Source organism: Cololabis saira, chromosome 18 (assembly GCF_033807715.1).
Source record: "Cololabis saira isolate AMF1-May2022 chromosome 18, fColSai1.1, whole genome shotgun sequence".
Classification (NCBI taxonomy): Eukaryota; Metazoa; Chordata; class Actinopteri; order Beloniformes; family Belonidae; genus Cololabis; species Cololabis saira.
In genome coordinates this window covers 24,312,172-24,336,198 of record NC_084604.1, presented here as the reverse complement: position 1 = coordinate 24,336,198, position 24,027 = coordinate 24,312,172, and the positions used below count along the sequence as shown (strand labels likewise).

The 24,027-nt window shown below is 41.5% G+C and overlaps 1 protein-coding gene across 2 annotated transcripts in view; it reads right to left on the bottom strand.

The window, feature by feature from the left end:
* The window catches only part of wasf1 (WASP family member 1), a 65,163-nt gene that overhangs the window by 20,190 nt on the left and 20,946 nt on the right, over window positions 1-24,027 (bottom strand). For both annotated transcript variants that reach the window (XM_061746770.1, XM_061746771.1), the window contains exons 2-5: window positions 18,916-19,070; window positions 16,254-16,388; window positions 4,802-4,955; window positions 1,074-1,191 (exon numbers count right to left, since the gene is read on the bottom strand). In XM_061746770.1, coding sequence (XP_061602754.1) covers window positions 1,074-1,191; window positions 4,802-4,955; window positions 16,254-16,388; window positions 18,916-19,048 — 540 coding nt within the window. In that variant the 5' untranslated portion in view covers window positions 19,049-19,070. The remainder of the gene's footprint in view (window positions 1-1,073; window positions 1,192-4,801; window positions 4,956-16,253; window positions 16,389-18,915; window positions 19,071-24,027) is intronic.

Below are 24,027 nucleotides of genomic sequence, written 5' to 3'. Positions count from 1 at the left end.
TCCTACTCCTCCTGTGAATGTCTTTTAGGCCTTTCCATGGGGTCTGTCTGGCTGCCAGAGTGGTGAAGAGGGAAATGAACACGGCTTTGCAAGCTGAGCCCACCCGGGGCTTTAATTAGAATAAAAAAAACCCATTGGAATGACCGTTGGCCACCGGCGCTTACATGGAGCTACCCCTCTGAAGCACATGAGGTTCCCTTATTGTTGCAAATTACCTGTCTGTTTTGTGTTACATCCTGACAAAGTGTACAGCGTAGGTCAAAATGTGCGACTAAGCAAACAATTACATGCATGTAGGATTGCTCTGACCTGACACTTGGTGAAACTCGTCCTCTGTCCTCTCGCCACAATTCACACAATCATTATAAACCTCATAACCAACCAATTATATCATCTGCATTCACTTGAACCCTCAGAGGAAAATAACTCTTTATTCCACAATGATATGACTGTAATAAGCTTTGATTGACTGCGGGGTTGGGGGCTGTGGAGCGGGTTCCCACGCAGGGAAATGCAAGCTAGTGTTGATTAGAGCTCCTGGTGCTGGGGCTGAAAAACCCCTTCAGTTTTGAGTTGGGGGCCCCAACAGCTCTGCACATGATGAGGCAGGTGAACGAGCCCCTTCATTTAATCTGACTGTGAGCATAAAAACCTAATATCAGACTGCAAATGCCTTCGGTTCTTCCTCATGAGTCTCTGTGGACGTGTTTGCGTGCAGGAGCAGGGAGACGGTGCGCCACGTGGGGGCAAGCGAGGAACAGATGCTCCCATTAATTAGATGTAATGATCACGCACAAGTAATAACTAAGAGGGCTGACTGAAGGAAGACTTGATTTATCTAGGAGTGATGACTAATTAATGCATTAGGCTATGAGTATGAAGTCAGTCAGCCTGTCAGTAAATTCAAGCAGGACAAATCAATATGTGTCTGTGTGGAATACAAGAAGCCTCTTCACCCTCATCTCACATCTTCCTGCGTGATAACCTTTCAGCCAGCACTCTTCCGACACTTTTTCCTCAAGTGCTGCATGATAAACAGCAAAATGTGCGCAACCAGGGTCCTCAAGACCTACTTTCTGTTTCCGCCTCTCCTTCCTCTTGTCCTCTGTGTCCTGCAGCATCTTTTCCCTCCACAGGTCAAAGAAGTATGATGGATTGGTGTAGAACTTCAGACAGTCCTTACCATCATCTCTGCAGAGAGAGGGGAAAAAAGAAATCTATCAAACAAAAGGATTTTGTATGGTTAGGAATTATTAGTTACTCAATTATAGAAAAAAGTTGAACAAAAAAATATTACACAAAATATCATATGTGCCACAAAATCAACCACAAAGAGTTTGAGCTTGAAATGGAGGAGATCCAGAATTTGAACAATTGTGAAAAATGAACCTAAAGAAGCTTTTACACGAGGGGGGGAAAACTGTTGCAATGACAGCAACAGAAACAAGAGCAGACGTCAGACAGACCCGGGTCGTCACCACGACAGAAAAGCTCCTCTCGACAAGGAAATTATAATGAAGTGCCGTAGTATGACATGAAACCGCTGTGCTGATATGTTTCTGTTCTCAGGTGTGTCAAAGCAGTGTTAAATGATCAAAATATGAGTAAAAAATAAACGCATAAATAAAAACTGCTCACAAAAGTCGTATATTTTAGGAAGAGGAAGAAGCAATGAATCGCCAAGAAGACGAAAGACAGCAAAGTTAAGATGACAAGCTGGAGGTTAAATTAAGTAATTTACTCTTGATTACGACTACATGAGGATGGATGTGCTCCGGTCTGAAACTTGGTGTGTACACACTACTAAATACATCACTTTTAAAAACAAAGGTATCAGAACTACACTCTGCAAAGGTGACATAATGATCTGACAAATCCTGCTACCGACAGTCACTCAGCAGAAAACAAGGTAAAGCATTCATATAAAAGCACCATATGTAGGAATTAAACTTTAGAGTATTTAAAAGTCAACCAAATGACTGTAACTATATAAAAAAAACTATTTTGACAGCATGTTAAACGCATAAGTCAGCTATGTTGATGAAAGAGCAACTGCATTCACTGGCCATTCAGACGCTCCGACTCTAATCTGGGAGCTCTTGGCTTCATCCAGAGTTGGTCACGTCTTGGGAGGCAATTATTTGGCAATGACACCAATAAGAGCAAACATATAGAAGATGAAAAGGCACCGCTTCAAAAGCCAAGCGTGGAAAGTTTAATGATATGCAACACAACAAAGGGGGGAAAAACAGAATTCAACAATGGGACGAGGCGAGGGTGGAGAGGCCTGTATGTGTGTGTGCACTAAGGTGGGAGGAGAGTTTGTTTAAATCATGACGCCTTGGTAGTTTTATATATTCAAAGTGTGTGTTTGTGTGCCTATGCGTGGAAAAGAGAATCATAAAAGAGGAAGAAGAAGCGTAGACGCTGTGGTCTTGGTGCATCTTGAGATATAACAGCATGGAAGAGATTCCTCAGGAGCCTCTTAAGGCGATGTGAAGAGAGGAGAAGGGAAAACAGAATATAGGAAAGAAGAGTGTCATGACAATCAGAGAAAGGGAGAGATTGAACAGCAGAGGAGAAGAAAAGATCAAAATACAGACCATGTTTTGAATTATGTATCTAGAGGATGAAGTCATCAGCCATAAGCCTAATCATTCATTCAGTGCTGATGAACCAATCAGCTCTGAGTGAGAACTGAAGGAGGTGAGAGCAAATGTTCATTTGGGGCGAGAGAAAAAGAAAGTACCAAGAAAGCAGAATGTGTTGAATTATATCTTTTTTTTAAACAAACGAATAGCTTGCTGTGTTTGTAGCTTATCCCAGCGTTCAGTTACGTGTGGTATTGAGTACATCAAAGGCAATCAACTGATCCCAAAACATTCAACTTCAACACCCCGACGTCGCTATTTTTGAGCTGTGAAAATGTGTTCACAAAAAAAATATGACACAAATTAAAATGTAAATCAAATCATTTAGATTAGTAGCTGTAGAAGATTGAAAGAGTGATGATACTTATTCGTAACTGTGTATTTCTTTAAATTATGTTGCACTTCAAGGTGAAATGTTTCTAAATGCAAATACACTGGATTTAAAATTGCCAACAAGAAGCTCTCAAGACATAAAAATAGATGCAGTTGTAAACATTAATGTGCAACAATACATTGCATTTCCATTGTTATGTGCATGCAGATATAAAACTAGTTTAATGAGAGCCGTGTGGATAATAAAGTAGAGAAGTTTGTACACAACTTCTTCATCATTCTAGAGGCTCCAGATCAGTCCCCAGCACAGAGCCAGCCTTCTGCAGACTGCAGAGGCGTCCACCTTTCTTTTTTTATTTAGCTCCATTGGGTTACCGGCTTTGATGCTGCTGCCCCATCAGATGCCTGGAGACTTAAAGATATGCAGCATTTATCGGAAAACAGTGAAGGACCAAAGCTTCCTAGAGGAGTGCAGTCTGCTCCGTGCCTTTTGTGACAACCTCAGCGTTGCATCTCCAGTTCACTCTGAGTTTAATTCCCAGGTATAGGCATAGATATAGACGTCCACCTCTTTCCCCTTGGATTCGCTTATTTTTAGTTCTCCCAAGCTAAACTTGGTTCAAGTCACATTCAAGATGAAGCGACTGTTCCCAAACCTGCTCATAAAGCAGTCTAACAGTCTAACAGCATGCAGCCTCCAGGTCAGCACTCGTAACCAACGGCAACAGCCCAATCATCTCTAGGTGTTTCAGGAGTTTAAAAAGTTGTAGTCAATAGTCCAAGTGATTGCAGAGGCATCCACCCGTGTTTTTTTTATTATTTTTTTTATTGAGTTTCGCACATAGAACTGCAGGCTGAATCATGTTAAACTGACTAGAAAAATCAAAGAACATGATCATCCATCACAGCTCCGACTGGCTCCAACCTCATCACAAGGAGCAAACTGCAGTGGGTCCTCCAAGGTGCTTATTTGCTCCCTTAGTTGGACGTACAACACTCCTTCAAGGACATTAATAATGTGTGATGTTAGGGAACTAGCCGACAACGGTTGAACTCAGATAGGTGATGTATCTTTTAGATACAGGAACAAGACAAGATGTTTTTCACTGCACCGGAAATCACCTGATCCCTTTTTTTTTTTTTAAATCACCCCGTGCTCCTACCTAAGTCAGCCCTGGGCATTGCCATCCTCTACCAACCCTGGGAGGGCCCTGCACTGAGCTCAGGTCTCCTCCTTAACCTGAGGAGTGAGCAGCAGCTTCTTTTCACCAGGGTGGGGCTTCTCTGGCCGGACGTAGCGCGTGGAAGGATCACGTTATTCCGGCCAGATCTTCCCCACCCCATCTGGCGCCCCGGCTGGCCAGAGGGGACATGTATAGCCCAGGACTGCTGCATGTTTTTGTGAGGATAGCTCACATTAGCTACCCAGGGAACACGGGGAGAACATGCAAACTCCACACAGAAAGGCCCTTTCAACAACCCCACCCAGGGTGTGGACGCTGAAGTCATGGGGGAACTTAACACGCACTCAGAACCCAGTGTCCCCGGCGAGAACTGAATTGAACCCCTTCGATCCCTGACTGACAATGAAGAGATGCAGACTTTCACCTGTCTGGTGTTCTGCAGCACCCTCAATACAAAATACATCCCTGTATTTAAACAAATATTGTATAATATTCTGTATTTTCTGGCACAGTTAGGTTCAAGTAGTTTCTCTTAAGTCTTCACCAATACAAGTGCATTAACGTTTTGCTATAAGCATTATGCCAACTGCACTAAAAAAAAGGAAAACATGTAGTGGTCAGTAATATTCAGACCTGTAGGGTGTGAGGATGTTTAGGGGCGGCGGCTGCTCGCAGGTGTGGAAACTCTCCTGCATTGGGACGGGCAGAGACTTCCGGTCAAAGAGCTGCTGATCCTGAATGGTGGAGCTCCTGAAGGCCTTCCTCATCGTAATATCCTGGAGAGACACTGTGGGGAGAAACAGAAAAAGGACCAGAGGAAATGAGGACTTGTAGTTATTAAATCAAGTTCTTCATTTTAGCATCTCATGTGTGCAATCTGCGTTTCTGAAAGAAACGTCGCTAAAGAACCTCAATTATTACCATCAAGTTCCATCTCATCACCATCAAAATTGACCGACATCTCTCAAAGAGTCATAATCAGCAGTTGTCTAAACACAAAGCCCATTATAAACTACTCATCATCCTCCCTTGAGGCTACATTTCGATTTCTCCTAAAGGCAACCCACACGCAATGACTAAGACGAGCTGTGCTTGGTGAAGCACCGGAAATGACCTTTTCTTCCCCATCAAGCAATAACTGACATTTAGAGAATAAAACTGAACAAAATCGATGCCAAACAGCTGAAGCTTTCAAAAAAAGGAAAGGTTGGAGGAAACGCTATGGGAGCAGGGACTCGCGGCCAGGACAGAGCCAACCCTCAATCTGGCAAGCGAGAAGTCTTGGAGACAAATCCAGAAGATTGCTACCAGAAGTGAATTATACATGAGGGAGCGACAAATGGACACGCTTTACCATCGCCCGAGGGAAAACTAAAAAAGTAGTAGCAACTTTCTATCACACACACAACTCTACACAAAACGATTAAACCACAGACTCAAGCACTAACCTGGGACACACTGTGAAGAAGCCCTAACAGAAAGAACAAAACCATCACCTTAATAACGTGAGAGGGAGAAAAAAAAAAACACTTTGAAGTATAATCTAGATCAATTTGATAATCTACACTGCAGCAATACAGCTGGATAATGACTTCTACGGACTCTCTGAGGGCCATTGAAGGAGCAGCCACCTGAGGCACTGAAGTATCCTCAGTATCGCCCTCAGAGAACCGAGGTTTGGTGAGTAGCACTCAAAGAAAGTGAGGAGGCTTGAGGAAGCAGCAGAGAAACGGTAAAACTGCATAAATGCAAAAAAAAAAAGACAGGGTCGTTACAACGATGGGAGAATGAGTACAAGAGGTAACACAAGAGAGGAGAAACCGAGAAACGAGTCAATCACAGCACAGGAAATACTGACAAAAGAGTGAGAGGAGGGAGGAGGGCTGGAGCGAGGCCGGAGAGAGGGGAGATATTAAACTATGATGGAAATGGTGCAAATAATCACATAGCCGGGGCAAAAGAGAAGCATAAAAGGGGTATTGTGCGACATCAGTGAGAAAAGCAGATGCTATTGGCATCCCATGAGAGGAGTGCAGTAACCTGAGCAAAGCCAACGGGTGGATTAAGCTTCAGAGGCAGTGTGAGGGAGGAACTACAGCCGACATTTATAGAGAACACACACACACGCACGCACACACACGAACACGCACACACACACACACACACACACACACACACACGCACACACACACACACGCACACACGCACACACGCACACACACACACACACACGCACACACGCACACACACACACACACACGCACACACACGCGCGCACACACACACACACACACACACACACACACACACACACACACACACACACACCAAACTGAGGGCGATTGCTTTTCCTTCTGATTCCAAGATTAAAGAGATAACTTTTCAAATGTCTCCTCCTCAAACACGCCTGTAACACTTTACCGTCTCTGAACTTATGATTATAATGTGATGCTGGTGGTTTGAAATGCCCAAATTAACCTTGTTTAGGAGTCTTTTTTTTCTTTTTCAAGTGGTGTATCCCTCTAGTCTTCTCTCTGTTGTACATTCATGTTTGAAGCTCTGAAAGCTTTTCGTGTGTCCTCGTCTGAAGTCTTATTACGTCTCCTTCTGTGTGATAAATCTGAACGAGACTCAACATAGCACCTTGTGGCTTAACTGTGCTGTAAAATGCAAATTTAACTGATTAAATGCCATCCAACGTGACACATTTTAACTCCAACAGTAGTTTAACTTCACTGGAAATAGAAAGTCTATGCACCAGGAGGAAATTGCTGGTTTTTAAAATGGAAAGACAGAAATAAAAGCCTATCCGTGAACTGAAACACAGAATGAAAAGGCAAGGAAAATTTCTATTTATTTAAAATATTTCAAATGAAAGAAAACATGCCACAGCTTGATTGCATAAATCTGAACATCCCTCCCAACGATTACCCTGTAAGTAAGTCTTTATTATTGTCATACATGTAGATGTTTAAAACTTAACAAATAACTTCAAGTAGCTTCAAGCTTCGGGCGGGCCGGACTATTGCAGGACTTTGATTGTCCTTTTCAGAAGCCGGGTTGTTGTTGATGTGTGCTTGGGGTTATTGTTGAGTTGGAATGGGAAATGCATTCATTCATTTTGAATTTTTTGACAGAGGATTGATGGTTTTGTGTTTTGTGTCAAAATATCTTGGTATTTTAAACCATTACTTCAAAACTGTAGGGAAAAAAATCCATTTACATTATCTAGCCCTTCAAGTAAGTTAAAACCAGTTATGACTGAACATAATAAATCAAGCAGGACTTGATTTTAATTCAATTTTAGATCAGTGAATCATGTCAGTACTGGCCTCCGATGCAGATATTCAATTTAACAGAAAACTAACTACGCTGTGGTGTGCTGGGGAGGAAGCTGCAGGAAGAGGGACGCAGCACGGCTGGACAGAGTGAGTAAGAGGGCTGGCTCTGTGGTGGCTACAGAGCTGGACTCACTGGTGACGATGGCAAAGAAGAGGACTCGAGCCAAAATACTCTCAGTTATGTCCGACACCCACCACCTCGCACAGCATCTTCACCGGGCCGAGGAGCATTCAGTGACTGCTGTCACAATCGTGCTCCACGGACAGGCTCAATAACTCTTTTGTCCCCTTGGCCATATGTCTTCACAACATCTCACTGTCACGGCAGGGGAAAGGGGAAAGCACACACTCATCTTTCACTTTTCTGTTTCCCACTTCTCATCTGCACTCTTGTCCTTTTATCCGACAAATCACCTTATTTTTGCACCTTTAATGTTTGTAAGTGATGTCATGTGTGACTGCTACTGGATGCCTTGAATTTCCCTCTGGATCAAAAGGGTAAGTAAGTAAGTAAACAAGTATCTATCTATCTATCTATCTATCTATCTATCTATCTATCTATCTATCTATCTATCTGTAGCTACATCTGCGTACATGAAACTGGTGGAGACTGTTGCTAAGAAGTTTCCATGAATATGGATTTTAATCAGTTCTTGAACCTTTTAAATGAATCATTTTTAGAAGTGTTGCAGAGGTGTGGTTGAACAAGTATCTATGATTACTTTGCCTTCTTTTTGTGACATGGGAGACTCAGCAAGGATGGTCCATGTAGGTGGTAGAGGTACTCCATGGACCCATGCAGACTTGTCACTTTTATGTTATACAGTCAAAAAACGGATCTTTTAAAGTGAGAAAACTTTGCACCACGAATAAAACTGCCTACTATCTGTTGCCATTGTTGCAGCATTCAACTTCAGTCCATCACTTATGCTTATTCCTGCGAGACCAGACTGATAATAGCTTCATTTTTTTCCCCATTCATTTTCTTTTTAAGTTGAGAACATTGGGGAAAGTGTAGAATAAGACATAACAATACGAGCATTAAAAAGTCACTGGCTGTGTTCAGGCTTTGATGATGCCTGCAGGTTATCGCACTTTTTGCCTCGTCACTGTTACACAGGAAGGGTAGAGTGAAAACAAGGGAAAGTGCACAAGCGCTAAATCGAAAGCTCTCTCACTGACTGCCCTACAAATCTCCGACATATATCCTCGGGGGCTGCTACAGACACGGAACACCCTGCCGGCGACAGCAACAGCCAGACGCCAACAGGTGAGAATGGAGGCCACCTTGTCCTGTTGTCCAAACAACGGCGGCTACTTCATGGCGCTGGCAGATGGTTTGACAAGAGGGTGCAGAAGTGACAAATAACAGAGAAGCCGCGCAGAGGTTTGTGCCAGGATGGATTTGATGCAGAGTGATGTGGCTATAAACCTCCACTGAGCCATGCTGAGCCCTCAGGCTGGCACGCTCGTGCGCATGCACACAGGACCAGCAATGGACATCTTTCACATCCTGATTACAACATGATATTCAGACAAACAACTGATTAGATCCATTTAGTTAAGAAATGTAGCTAATGAGAGGAATATGAGGTTTCGTGCTGATGAATAAATGAGTATTTCAGTGGGTGATGACCAGTGTTTGTGTGTGTTTCCTTGTAAATGTCTTTTCAGGGTTAAGACACTACTAATTAACTTGTAGTGTGTTGAAGTGGTTGTTATGGAGATAGGGAATGTAATATGTAAAGAAAAATCCTCACAAAAGCACAAGTAAAAGCTTTGTGCGTATGTCTGTGTTGCGTACGTCTGTGTTGGGTCAGGCGGCACCAGGTGTTAAAGCAGCCTCTGATCTCAGAATGTGAAGCTTCTTATCACTAAGCCAGTCCCGGGCAGTTTATCGCTTTCCTTCATATCTGTCCCTCCGACAGATAACATCGGGCAAAAACACTTCAACTAAAGACAGGTGAGGAAGTTCTTGTCACTTCCCACGTTCAGTCTTCCCTAAACGCTTCTAATTATATATTTTTCCCTCCGCTCTCCTGTCATTCCCTATCACATAAAGATGCAGTCTTAGTACGCTCATGGCAATTAGAGATAAGAAAAGTCACCGGCCGAGATGTACCGGTATGGTTTTTTTTAATTTAGGCACGACTCTCCGCAGTCTTAGTTTAATGCAAATGTCGCCCTATATTTTTCCGTCTGCATCTTTCCTCTCTCAGGTTCGGCTCTTGCTCCAGCTATTCCCATCCCTCCTTGCTCGCTTTTGCCTCAGAGGCTATTAATTGTTTTAGCTCTAACGTGGGTAAACAGAGTATGTCACTTGTGCCATGGATTGCTATTCATAAATGTAAATTCATAAATGCAAATGTTATCAAGACCTGTGACCGCACAAAAAAAAAAAACAGACTTATAGAAGATGTGCAAGTAGTTCTGTGTATCCTCAAACAATGGTGTGCCCCATCATGGGCACACAAGGGTTAAATAGGACCCGATGGCCGGATGTGGCCCCCGGATCATCTCAATCTTGCTCTCCTTAAATAAAAACACAAACGACAGAAATGTATAAACTGCATTTTGTCTGTAGGTGTCTACAGGTCTACATTTTTGCCTGAAAATTAAGGCTATATTTCTTAAAAATTATAAAACTCTTTTCATTAGCTTGCTTGTTATGGGACAAAGTCCTGTTTTCCCCACTAACGGTAACATCTTTGCAAGGATAAGAGCAACTGATGTCCAGTTCTATTTCGGCAACCACTTGATCCGTTATTTATTTATTTTTTTTACTTGGAAAAGAGATGGATGCCTGGAATGAAGGCATTGTGGCAAGGCAAGGACAGGCACGTGTGCGGGACCTCTGGGAGGTTATCATGCTCAATTCTACAGAAGGGCAGTAGATTCACAACTTTAGGATGACTCGGTGACTGAGTTATGTAAGGCAGTAATGGCTAAAGACTTCTGCACCGGATCTCATAGGCATTTCATCAAAACTCTGCAGAACCATAAACGCAGAAGTGATATTTATCATACGTTGGCCTAACTGCACATGAATAAATGTTAAAGTTTCAGTGTCTGTCAACAGCATCCGAAAACTCACCAAGCACCTTTAGAACAAATATCCGTCTGTTGAAATGGTTTCACACAAATGAGTTGGCCTTTTGGTTCTTTATGCATTTATAGACGACCAGGTCAACTTGCTAAGTCCAGGGTTTTCCGGTCGGCATCTTAGGCGGGTTCTTGCATGTTGCATGCAGAAAAAACAATGCGTTATAATTTATAGACGTTCATGAAAGAGCGTTTTGAGAGACTCTTATGGAACTCCAGTGTGCTGCTAACTGTTTGGCCCAGATCTTCTTTATTTTCCGTAAGAGCTGACACACTTTGGGAAGCTCGGTAAAGGAGATTGTCTTTTCCAATCCCACACTGCTGAGACATTTTGTAGAAATGTTACACACTTTCCATTGATGCCTGATGTCCCGTGAAACATGCTCATGGTTAATGCAGACAACCATTGATTCACAAAGCAGTCAATGACAGGAGAGAACAAGGACATCCGTGGTGAGCACATGGGTGGATGAGATTAGAAAAAAAAGCGGACCATTACAAATTTGGCTTTAGGAGGCTTAGCAGGAGGGAGAAAGCAGTGTGAAGGGGCTTTAACGCCACGTCCAGGGGAGCAGGTTCCTGCAGAAAAGCAAGTGTTACTCTTTTGGTTCTTCATGTGTTGTCCAGATGCCAAAAGAGTGACCCCATTGGACTAAAAATCTTCTTTGCCAGTGACAACTCAGCAACGCGGTGGTTTTGAAAAACCAGAGCTGGAATTAATGCTCCAAAATGTGAGAATATTTAGTATCATGATTCACGTATTCACTCACTGGCAGGATGTTTAATAAGTCAAGAAAGTGCTGCAATGTTCAAGATGTTTTTCAACCAAGCATACCGACTATAGGTCATAGCAAGACGGGAAGAAAAAGGTCCAGACATTTCCGTCAAACCCGATGAACACGCGGAACATTTTTACAAAAAAGGCAGACATGCACCAATGAGCAATAAGAGTAGACTAAAAGCTGCTGTACAAACTCGCAAATCTGAGCACGCTTCCTCGTGATGGTGAAATTTTGATAGAAGCAATGAAAGAGGTGGCTGGAAACTGTGCTCATGATTCATTTAAACCATCTGATGTGTGGTCCTTTGAATATTTGAGCTATGTGAATGTGACCATAGGAGCTCTGAAGTATGATATAACCATCTGTCTAACATTGGAGTCCAAATGAGAAAGGCTGTACGGATGAAAAACCAAGAGAGTGATCATTTTGGTGAATAAAAAAAAGGGAATGCTTGACAAAAATTAAAGTATAAGACGGTGAAAATTTAAAAATAAAGACTTGCCTGTTGATTACTACTAAAAATGTTACTTCTGTGGTATGTTTGCTGTGACAACGCTGCCTTTTACACTACTTAAAGGCGCTTGCATGAGCTGCATTTGTCATTCCCTCAGCCGCGGCTTTTCATTGCGTTTACATTCTTACACTAAGGGAATGCATTTCTGTCACCCTGTACTCCGGGTTTCAGATCTTCGACTTAAAAGTCAGACGCCAAACACGAGAAAAGATGAAGAAGCAGAACAAGGCAAACGATGTAAGAGATCAACGAAGCATAGTACAGATCACAGGCAACTAAAGACAAAACATGGAGAGGCACGGAGCAGAGAGAACTGGCAACAGAAGAGGAAGGATTAATCATTTACAGGATTCCTACACGATTGATACAGGACTGATCAGGCCCGGAGAGCGTAATAGTAAATGAAGGAAAAAGAGCAAGATAGTCGATAAATAAGCAGTTGGAGCCTGGAGGGACTTGGGTTGGCTTTGTGACTTTCCATAATGGCCTGCAGCCAATGCGGTGTTGCAATGATGCCATTAAACAGGAGATACAGGCCATTAGTTTGGAGGGCTAGTGATAGGGGGAAGAGAGCCTGACAGCACACAAATGGCATCCATGAAGGATCAATCAAAGAGATGGATAAGACTGGCAAGGAGAGTAAAGTCCGGAAATGGGGGAGGGGTTAGGGGTCTGGAGATTACACCGGGAGTGGAGGCCTAAAGGGCAAAGTGAGCGGCCGTACCCTTTGAATGGTCAGGAGGGAGTAGGGAAGGTGCCCCTCCGTTCAATCTGAACATGTGATGGATAAAAGCCTTTTGACCTCCACCAAAGGCAGCGTGTAGATCACTCTGGCCATCCCTCAGTCTCACGTCCCTCCCTGACCTTCAGCCACACATCTTTCTTGTCTCCCACCATCTTCCACCCTGTGACCTCGTGCTCTGGAGTGGTGAAACATAATTCAGTGCAGTGTGCCTGTCCCCGTTACGCCTCTAGGTCTGCGTCTGTGTAAGTGGCCAAGCAGAGCTGAGCAGCACCCTTTTCTATCAATTATCAGGAGCATCAGGGGGAACCATTACATAAATGACACAGATTGTGAGTGAGCTTACAAACGGCTCACTTACTACTGAAAACCCCGGACCTTGTTTATTGTGGTTGAACTGGGAGACAGCTTCATTTTATTTTTGAAAGTTAAATTTCTTGGTTTCAGTTCATTAACTGATGGACTGAAACTGCAGTTTCCTTTCATCCACTTGCAGAGTGGATGAAATTAACTAAAGTGGAACTTCTAAGTATTTAAATATCTGCTTCAGTTGGTTGTGTACACTGTTGGGAACCTCTGAGATGTTACATATGCTTTGCTGCTTGCACCAAGCAGCATTACATGTATTTTGCACTGTTGGCAAAACACATTTCTGCAGTCTTGCACTAAAAAGTAGTCAAATCTCTGACAAGGTTGCCATGCACGGCAACTTATATAAGGCTTCGGTTCATTTGCACTTCCCTGCTTTGTAAGCAAATCAGCGTGTCAACCTACACAGTTTTGGTTTGCAAAGGCCAGATTAGCTTTTGTTTTTCAGCAAATTAACCTCTTTTGCGTAGTCTGATGTGTACGACTTGACCATGAATTAAAAATAGTTTGGGCACTAATTTGCTTGCACAATTATCAAATAGTTATCAGATGAGAGGTCAAAATAAAATGAAAGCTTTGATAGAAAAAGGTTTTGTTGAAATATATACATGTTTAGTTGCGTTTTATAACATAAGTGCTTCAAAGCATATGAAAATTATGGTTTATCTCTCTGATTCTGGGAATGCACCTTATATTGCTGTCATGATGCATTCAGTTGCAGCTGGGAACAATAAGTTTCAGATCTCTGACTCAAAATAAAAAAAAAAGAAATCAAGGTCAGAGAAAGTCAGGTAACCAAGTTCCCCTAAAAGGCAGATAACAGTAAATGAAAAAAGCTTTTGGATATTTGGATCTAAAGACTGTAAATTATGTTCTCCTCCGTTCTGACATCTTATTTTCCAAGTGCTTTGAACGCAGTGGGGAGAAAGTTTTGATGGCTCATCATTAATCACTAATGTTCTTCACTGCGTGCCTTTAAATTGAATTTTCAGAGGCAATAATACCATGTATCATGTTTTGTTGCCTTTGTGAGACTTGGTCAAGATTTTTTAATTAGGTTGTTTGTTTTTCAAAGAATCTGGTAGAGGTGTGGTGGACACTTTCTGTACATAATTACTGTGAACACCGTTCTCATGCATCGAACCTGACCCCTGCTCCCATCTTTATTCCTCCACTGTCCTGATTTATGTCCCCATCTCCGCTTGCACTTACCGCCCGCTCTTTCACACCTCCCCCTCATGGAAACCACAAACACACAACACTGACAGTTTCGAGGCAAATCAAATGATTACATTAAGAGGTATGGGTTTGACCGTATCGGGGTAAAAAATAAAAAAGCGAATTATAGAGTGGCTTTTACAGGAAACCGTTTGCTTAACCCCTTCCACGATTGTCAATCTTTTCAACACTCTTTGGTGGTCAAGTGTGCTGCACTACAAAGTCGTTTTATAATTCAATTTCATAATCCTAATGAGTCGCAGGATAGATGGGAATGTCTTCTTTTTTTTTATGTTCAAGACAACTTCATTTGGTTATAAATGGATTGAACTGAGTGGGGAACGTCTGTAACCTGCAGAGGCGGCCGTTTAAACCGGGACTGGAGGATTCTGCGGTGCAATCCTTTCACACTCCACTGCTTTTGCTGCAGTGCCCTGTATCATACAGCCTTCCCTCGATCCTTCCATCTTCCCTACTCTCTTCCTCTCCTCCAGCGTTGGAGGAGCGTCCCCCAACAAGCCGTGGCTGAACTGATTTTTTATCCGACATCTCCGAAGCCAACACTCTAGGCGAAAAGGGGGAATAGCCGGAGTTATTTAGGAAGGAAAAAAAGAAAGAAAAAAAAAGAAAGCCACAGACCACATGCAGAGAAATAGAAACACCCGAATGCTTAAATACAGATTCACAACCACCAAAGCTAGCACAGTTACATCACATGAAAGTGAACAAGTCAATTTTTTTCCAAAATTATAAAAGAGATTATTTTTCTACTTTAAGAATAACCCACACAGAAGTATCTTAAAATGATAAATCTTATTGTGCTGTCCTCTGGAGGACACCTTCAGCTATTCAAAAACATGCATGCTGTGCATGTGTGTGCGCCCTTTAACCTTTGCAGGATCATATGGACTCAGTTACTGGATGAGACCACTGCATCAGACTTTTATAATGAGATCTTTCACAATTACACAACTAGCACAGTTCCGCTGTGTGACAAGGTGAAGATGAAGGGTAAAGAGAAGTGAAGAGGAGAGAAGAAAAAGATGCAGCAAGGCAAAAGGAGGGGCAAAATGTAGACGGAGGTCAAGATGAACATTATGGAGCTATAGGGAATTTTAATACATATGTACGTAAAAGTAGAGACCAAAAAAAAACAAAACAGAGTAGTCTGGAGCGTATTTAAAGTCCCAACTTGTGATTCATTGCTTCACCGCAGCCTCTGGTTGCATTCACAAGAAAAAGAAAAGCCATAACCCGTAACTACAACTGAGTGGGCATTTTATTGTCTCTGTCCATGACAAGGAAGCAGTTGGAGTAGCATTGTGCAGAGCTGTAAACATACAGCTGCCCCTGTGGGAAATCGATACAGGGCTTTGGAGCGTGATATTATACTGCCGTGATTCTCTCTTTTTTTCTGCTTTGCACCCACTACAGTCTCCACTAGATACTCTCTCCTGTCATCCTCTCAGGATAACTTCGCTTACTTGACAGTCCACGCAGATTATTGCTTTTTTTTATTGTTTTCAACAGTTCCCAAAGATCCCCTTCTCACAAGAAAATGCTTTTATGGGGTAAACGAGCCTCCAGCCAACGTGAAACTCTGGTACCGTGTTCCCAACCGGAGCAAAAGATATTCTATTACTGCAGGTGAAAAATGTGACCATCTCATAGCTTCTTGTTCTCCTAATAAGAGCCATTAACATCGGTGGCAGAGATGCATGCCGTAGGGTGTAGAACTATACATCTACAATGGAGTATCAGCGCCACATTCAAGAAAAAAAAATAATTGGAGGAGGAACATTTTTTTTTTTTTCCCATTTTGCCTTTAAAATGCCAAGAATCAAGTTAGAAATGCAAGATAAACTTTCAATTGAAGATTAAAGCCAAAAATCTGGGATGTAAAGAGGGTTCATTAAAATATATTGTGGTTAATATGTACAGGAATGTTTACCAGACTGTGAAAAAGTGTCTGGAAGAGTGAGCGCGGTGAGCGGGGTGAGCGGGGTGTGGTACTCACGTTCCTCCTCTTTGGGGTCCAGCTGTGTGACGCTGATGGAGAGCCGGTCCACCCGCTCCTGCAGGGAGTTGACCCGGAAGGAGAAGGTATGGGCTTCATTGAACAGCTCTCCAAACAAGTCCTCTGCATATTTACCTGCAAATGCATGTCATTAATAAGTTATTTTGTGATTATCATGTCTGTAAAATCACTGTGGGGAATTAAAAAATATTTATTTGAAAATATATGGACCGCTACAGCCTATGTGGTTATAATTAGGCAGATCGCTAGCTGTCAAAATATATATCTATTGTTTACTCAAAAGTATTATCCACATCTGTTATAGTTCATATCTGGTATTTGTTAACACTTTGTGTAGGTCGTTTAGTTTAAAAGTGTTTCCAGTTTAAAGATGTGCAGTTAATGTTACTGAGAGTTAGAGAAACAATGCATCACTGGAATTCTCTGGAGTTGTGTGGGCTGACTGATCTACCAGAACTGTGAGCGCTAGAAATGTTTGACCATCGACAGTTAAAAAAAAGATTAACAACAACAATGGACTCCATACACTAAGTCAACGGGAACATTTTAACAAAATTTTGTAGCGCAAATGCAAAGTGAAGCGAGTCTGTCAGTAAAGCTAAAGGATGAACAAAAGTTTGGGGGTTTGTTTCCAATTATTTTGTTGTGTCACACGCTTTGAGACTTTAGTTTGTTACAGAAAGAATGCAGACTTGGATGTTTCAGTGTCCGTTTACCTTGTAATAATGATAATAATGACTTGGATTTATATAGCGCCCTTCTAGGCACCCAGAGCGCTTTACAGAAATCATTATTCATCCATACACATTCTCACCAGTGGTGGTAAGCTACATTGTAGCCACAGTTGCCCTGGGGCAGACTGACGGAAGCGTGGCTGCCATATCGCGCCAAACGGCCCCTCCGACCACCACCAACATTCAAACACATTCACACACATTCACACGTGCTTGTGCTTGTGCTACATTTGTTTATTGATTGCTGTTACTTGCGTTATATTACGTTACTCTTTTAATCTTATCTTCATGATAATTTTATGCTAATTTGTGAGTGGATACAACCATGAAAGCATCATTCTTTTAGCCTGTTGCATTTGCTTATGGGAAAAAAAAAATGTCTGAACCATTTTCTCTGTTGCAAACATGCTACATAGAATGCAGGAGGAGGTACTAAATCAGTGGCGCTCCTATGTAAATACTCCGACTGCGTGAGAGCAAACTTACTGAATATGTGCAGCGATAGCCTGAAGCTAAAGCCCAAAAGGGTTTTTCCAAAGTGACCCTGTTGTATTTATTTATTTATTTCAATGGGGTTTCACTTTAAGACTTGTTAAATGAAGCAGACAGAGTGATTTAAAGAGGATTGCAGTACCCACGTTGATGCTGAGAGTGCCATTATTTACCACAGGAAAAAAAAAGGCGTTTTAATTTTGCGCTTGACTGCTATAGCAGTTGTGTGGAGGAGGTGCTGCAGGAGACACTTGTGTTAATTTATTTGGAACGCCAAGATCCAATATTCTTGATTTACTGGAGGAAACCTAACTGGACTTGTGACCTTCAGCTGCAATATTAACAATAAGAACAATTAACTTTATTTATTTAGAATTTTTCTTTCTTTCTTCATGAAAAAGAAATACATGCAGACAGGACTATATAGAGGGAGGGACATGAGTCTACAAAAACCTCTTCTTTTCCACATAAAGTGGTTTCTGAAGCTTAAACATCACCATTAGCATTTCACATGCCTTCTTCCAAGTGAGGTCATGAATGGGAAGATTTCATTCTTAAACTAAAAGGAACCTCTACATAAGAAAAGAAAGAAGAAAAAGACTTCTGGCCTTGGAGCTTTTACATTTATCCACCATAATATTTCTAAATAACAGCTTTTACAAAAATGGGGCTAGAGATGGGCTAGCTGCCCATTAGATAAGTGCCTCAGGTTTCAATGGCTTAATAATCACCTGCCTCCTGTTTGCTGTCCATGGTTCTGAACCATGAAAACAACAGCAAAAGTAGTTAACAATCAAGAGTGAAATCCTATGAAAGTTAGCTGAATGAAGAGCATTTTAGAAAGGAAACATATACAGTAATTTGTTCATGACAAAACAGATCAGCTCAAATATTCGAAATATGTATGTAAGCATGTTCATTTGCTGGTGTTATACAAGAAATAAGTTGTCCCTGCGAACCTGCTATAGTCATAACTGACATGAGCTGGACGTATCTCTATTCTTGGCATTTTCTGGATGATGGAAACTAATTTGTTTGGCACAAAATTATGAAATTAACTCTAAAGCAGAATTATTAAGCAGTCAAGAAAGAAAAACTGTAAATCTTAAACAAATGCTGCTCACTTAGGTCAGAAATCATTGAACTCATGCATTAAAAGCACTAGATTTGAAATAATGTTTTTACATTTCAAACCATGGAGAAAGAACGAAGTATTCTAACAATTTAATGACAACATTTGCACAAATGTCCTGTTGACTCACTCAGACACTGTAAATAAATATAAAAAAGGCAAAAAGAAATGTGGAAAAAGTACACAACCGTTATAAAGTCTATAGGGATGTGTATGTAAACAAGCATGATGTCTTTCTTGAATAAGAAGATGCATGTGTATGTGAAGCTCCTGTGTTACTGACTGAGGCTACTGAGCTGGCGAATGACGTTGGCCAAGGAGATGTTCGTCACACACTCCAGCTCATTCTTGATGTTTCTTGGCAGCACTGTGTGGCACAGGTGCCTGGGCTCAATTGTGCGCTTCACCAGCGGCATCCTTTTGCTGCGATACCACTACCTACAGGAGAGAAATGGAGGAGGGAGACATGACAGGAAGAGCGAGGGGGGAGGAAAGAGGGAAAAATTCATTAGCACATGAATTCTTGTTATAGATCTTGTGATTTCGCAGAATCCACAGAGAAGAGAAAGAAAGCATTGAAAGGTAAATGCGTCACTGGTTGGAACCACAATTTTATTGGATCCCAAATAAATAAAGCAACGCAGTAAAATAACAAGGAAGTCATGTTCAGTTATTACAAAAAACCTTATTGCGTCAGTGGTTTCACCTATTTTGGACGCTCTTGTTCTTGATATCATAAATAGTCTGTCCAAAATACCTCAGGACTTTGTCTGCCCACTCAGCCATGCTGATATTTGCTTGAAATATACATTTCTGGGACTCAATTCTCCTCCTTCTGAGCTGCCGCAGAAAAAACAGGAGAAGAGGCACAAAACAACAAAAGATGGCACAGAGCAGGACTGTCTTTGCAGAGGTCACAATTGGGTTAACTGATTCTGCTGACAGAAAAAAACTTTTAGACCGTTGCAAAGACAACAGCTTTGTGAGCAGCATGGCCCATGCACCATGTTGACCTGCACAGAAATTAGGACCAACAAGGCCCATCAAGTACTGGACAAAAGTACTACCACACCGTGATAATTCATTCCAAGGTAGACATCAATGCATATTGAATTTCCAGGCAATCCATCGAATGATTGCTCACATATTTTATACATAACTACAAATGGCAAAGAAAGAAAAAGACCCTTAAAAAAACAAAAAAACAACCTTCAATCATCCCAACTGCTGTTGAGACTAGGGCTGAACGATATGGACAAAATTTCATATCTCGATATTCATGCCAGATATCTCGATATCGATACGATACGATATGACTTCGGTTTGGTGAAAACCAAGCATTTTTCAGAAAAATAAAAACATCAGAAATCAAAAGAGTGCAGTTTTATTGATTAGAACTCACTGCCAGTCATCAACATTAACATAAAGTCACTCAATAATAAATAATAATCAAAATATTTTACTGTAGCTCCGCTTTAACGATAAATAACCAATGCAGTTAGAGTTAGAGTTCAGTACATGTTATTGATTATTGATTGGACGCTGCAGCTGAACGAACTGTCACAACATCACTGCAGTTTCATGACGGAGTGAAGACAGATTACAGATTCAACTCATGTTTCACTCCCATGTTTCATATTTGATTTATTTTCTGTTTCAACAATTAAATATCTAAAAATGTTAACTTTCAATCTGATGAACAAAAGAACCAGAAACAACTTTCTTAATGTATTACTGCGCATGTGCAATCCCCCCATTTGTCCAATCCTTGTTTTCAGTAAACGAAATAGAGAAAAGAGTTTTCCACTCGCTGTTTTAATTCCCAATTTCGATTTTCCAACACATCAATGAATTTTTTATTATCAAAACAAAAGATGGGGAACGGATTATTTTGGTTTATTTCTCTATTTTTATTTTGAAATTTCAAAACTAAAAACGGATCGGCTGCGAAATACACGTCGCAATTTTCACCAAGCACGACTTGCACAACACCTCGCTCTGGTCGACATCATCCTTTCTAAATCCAAAATACCTCCAAATAATGGAGGATGATTTATGTTTTGGCACAAAATTAGATTCAGCACCGCCACCGGCCGCATTACCCTCCGCACTCATGTCTCTTTTCTTCCGTTTGGATTTCTCCGCTCTTCTCCGCTCTCCTGTGTGTGGCTGTGCGCGTCTCCGTCTACGGCTCCCTCCCACCCTCCTATGTTTGTCATTGGTTGGCTTCAGCTGTCGATCAACAGCAAGCATGAAATAAGCTTTGTGGTTGGCTGGCCGTAGTGGTGCGTTCAAGGGCAATCTTTAAAGTAATGTTTATGGAGACTGCTCGCGCTGTACAAGCAGGGCGAGCGGAAATATATCGTTTATATCGTTGCTTTCCCGTTATTAATGTCTTGAATGTTCATATCTCGATATAGATACGATAACGGTATATCGTTCAGCCCTAGTTGAGACCTTCCCCTCTAATGTGAAGTGGATCCATCGCCCTACTATCCATTGTCATGCAAAACTTCACCACTTGTAATGCCCTGATACACTGTAATAATGAAGATGAAGCGACAAGAAAGTTAAAACAAATAATGTGAAAGAAATGTAAATGAGAGCAGAAATAATGGTGAGAAGTGAACACAAAAAAAAGGTGAGAATTGTGAGATAACAGATTAGGAGAGAAGGATGACAAAATACCACCTAAAAGCATGACTCCCAGTGTGACAACACCGGTTAATCATGTTGGCATCACGTCTCTCTGCTGTTAGATTGTGTTTAATTAGAGGAAGCATGTGCAATGAAGTGTAGATCAGGTGCTCTGATGGACTAAGTGCTCAGCCTCGACAGTGATAAAGTCTTGTTAAGAGCTTCATTAAACTTTAATTGGGGTCTAGTGCTTTTAATATCACACCGTAGTTTTAGCAGGGCCTCCATCGTTGAGGAATAAACATGATTGTCGACACTATCTGTGAAAATGTAGTGCAAGAAAGGCTATTCTAGGAAGCTGGCCGGCTATAAGGACAGTGACTGCACTGAGGTGAGTCATCCTGGAAGCAGCTCAAACGGGAGCATCAGTGACCGTAAAAGGGAGGAATGACAACATGCGACACTGCAAGCTTTTGTTGAAGGGGTGTAAATAAGATGTGCAGGTAGTGTTTCAATAAAACAAACCACGGCAACAAATCTCTACCCAATTCTGAAATAAATACAAAAATCATCCTCTCCATTTCATTTTTTTCCCCTTTAATCTTTCAAAAGGTGTCTTTGATTACATTTCAGTTTACCACCAAATTTTAAAGAAAAGCTGACCTGGTAGAAGGAAAAATGAGAAAAATCTTAAAAACATCCACCGTAGCAAGAGCTGAGCTAGAGGAATGTGGAGGAAAAAAATAAATAGTAGCAGCAGTACTAGTAGTTTTGTTTCACTGCTGCAGGGTTTTTCTTTTTTCTTGGGTTGCAGAAGAAACCAGAGGGTGTATAACTATGTATTTTTGATTAAATGTGAAGCCAGACAGTTGAATTGTGCACACAATAGGTCCTATGATGATGATGTAAAATAAAAATTGCTACAACTTTGTCATATTACAACACTCAGCTCCTCTGAATCGTCCACCATCATTGCATTTTGATTTCAGCACCGACACATCAAGAATCGATAGGGCATTTACTTAACCTTTTAACTTTGGCCTATTTTTTTAAGAAGAGAAAACATTTCTCTAAATATATATTTTTTACATTAAACACATCAGTTGGGTATGAAACTGATACAGATAGCAGAAAAAAAAAATCCAATAAGTACTTATTCCACTGCCAAATACAGTATTCACACACACACACACACGCACGCACACACACACACACACACACACACACACACGCACGCACGCACGCACGCACGCACACGCGCACGCACGCACACACGCACACACGCGCACACACTGCTTATCGTAGGAACTTTTTTCACAGTTGCACATTACAGCACTGTCCTCAGCATTACTGATATTAAGAACTTTACAACTCACTTACTATAAAACTGTTGTATAAGTCAAGACTTCTAAATTAATGACTGAAATACTAACATTCACAGTCCTATAAGCCTTTGGCTCACTAACTTAAAAACCTCCACAGTCCAGGGGACGGCCTCTGTTAACATTACAGCTGACCGTCGAAATTTAACCTCATTATGCAAATGAGAAGAGGGAAGCCAAACTCTTCCTTTACTCTTTTAATCACATCCAGTAATAATGCAGTTGTAGTCCTGCTAATATCAAAGAAACTAAGCTTTGCACTCCTCAGTTGAATGACAAAAAAATAACAAAACAAAAGATCTGTGTTTTCTAACGTTTACAGAAATCACCACTTTTAGCACTGTACGCCTTTGCTGAGGCCTGGCAAGCAGCCTTACTGGTAACTTGCCATTTGCTCCTCCTCAAGTACTTTATAAAAAAAAGGGACCAAGTAACAACAACACAATTTTGAATCAGTCAGGTCTTTGCCTTCTTTCCAGTAAACTAGAATCAGTCATCTTAAGCAGCGATGAGAAGGAAGAAGCAATGGCGTCAATACAACGTTATCTAGAATTAGTTGCAAACATTTCTAGAATGATTCTTGAGAATCGACCGTGGGGAGGCAGGACACACTGCAGATTGCTGGGGGTGGGATCTGGTAGCTAGTGAAGTAGATAGTGAAGTGTTGTGACATCCAGTAGCCAATCACTGGATGTGACAACACTTCACAGTGTCAGCCAAGTCCAGTCCACACTGATGCTAATGCGGAACTAGGTTGCAATTCCTCAACTGACTGATAGAGGCTGGCTGCAAAAGCGAATCAATCTCCATGAGTCCCATGTTAAAATCTCAGACTTTAGAGCAGAAATAAACATATTTACAGCCTGGTTAAAAAAAAAAAAAAAAAAATCAATTTGGTCTCAATCGCTGGATTTCATACTAATGACAACTCTGATTGGCTGTCGGCTCAGCCAATCGTTGGACTTTACCGCTTCGTCATCCGTAATCGTCATGCTTATATTTTTTTGTCCCACAAACCCCCCCCCCCAAAAAAAACAACAACACCCATTTGTATTAACCCAGCATCATCTTAATGCGACAGTTATTTTGGATTTTGCTGTCAAGTCAACATTGTTAAATGGTATATCCCCCTGGAAATGTCTCAAGACACCTCTACAGATATTTTGGCAGGGTACGGCTGATGGAACCGGGAGAAAAGCTAACTTTAATTGACATGCTGTTGGCATGTTCCCATGTACTTGTTGAACAACATGCTGCGACCCGTACGAAGACAAACGGGCTTCAAAACTGGTCTTCAGAAACCAATGGGTCATGTGACAGAATGTATATAACAATGGACGAAGCAGTCTATGGTGCCAGCATGCAAAACTTGCAAC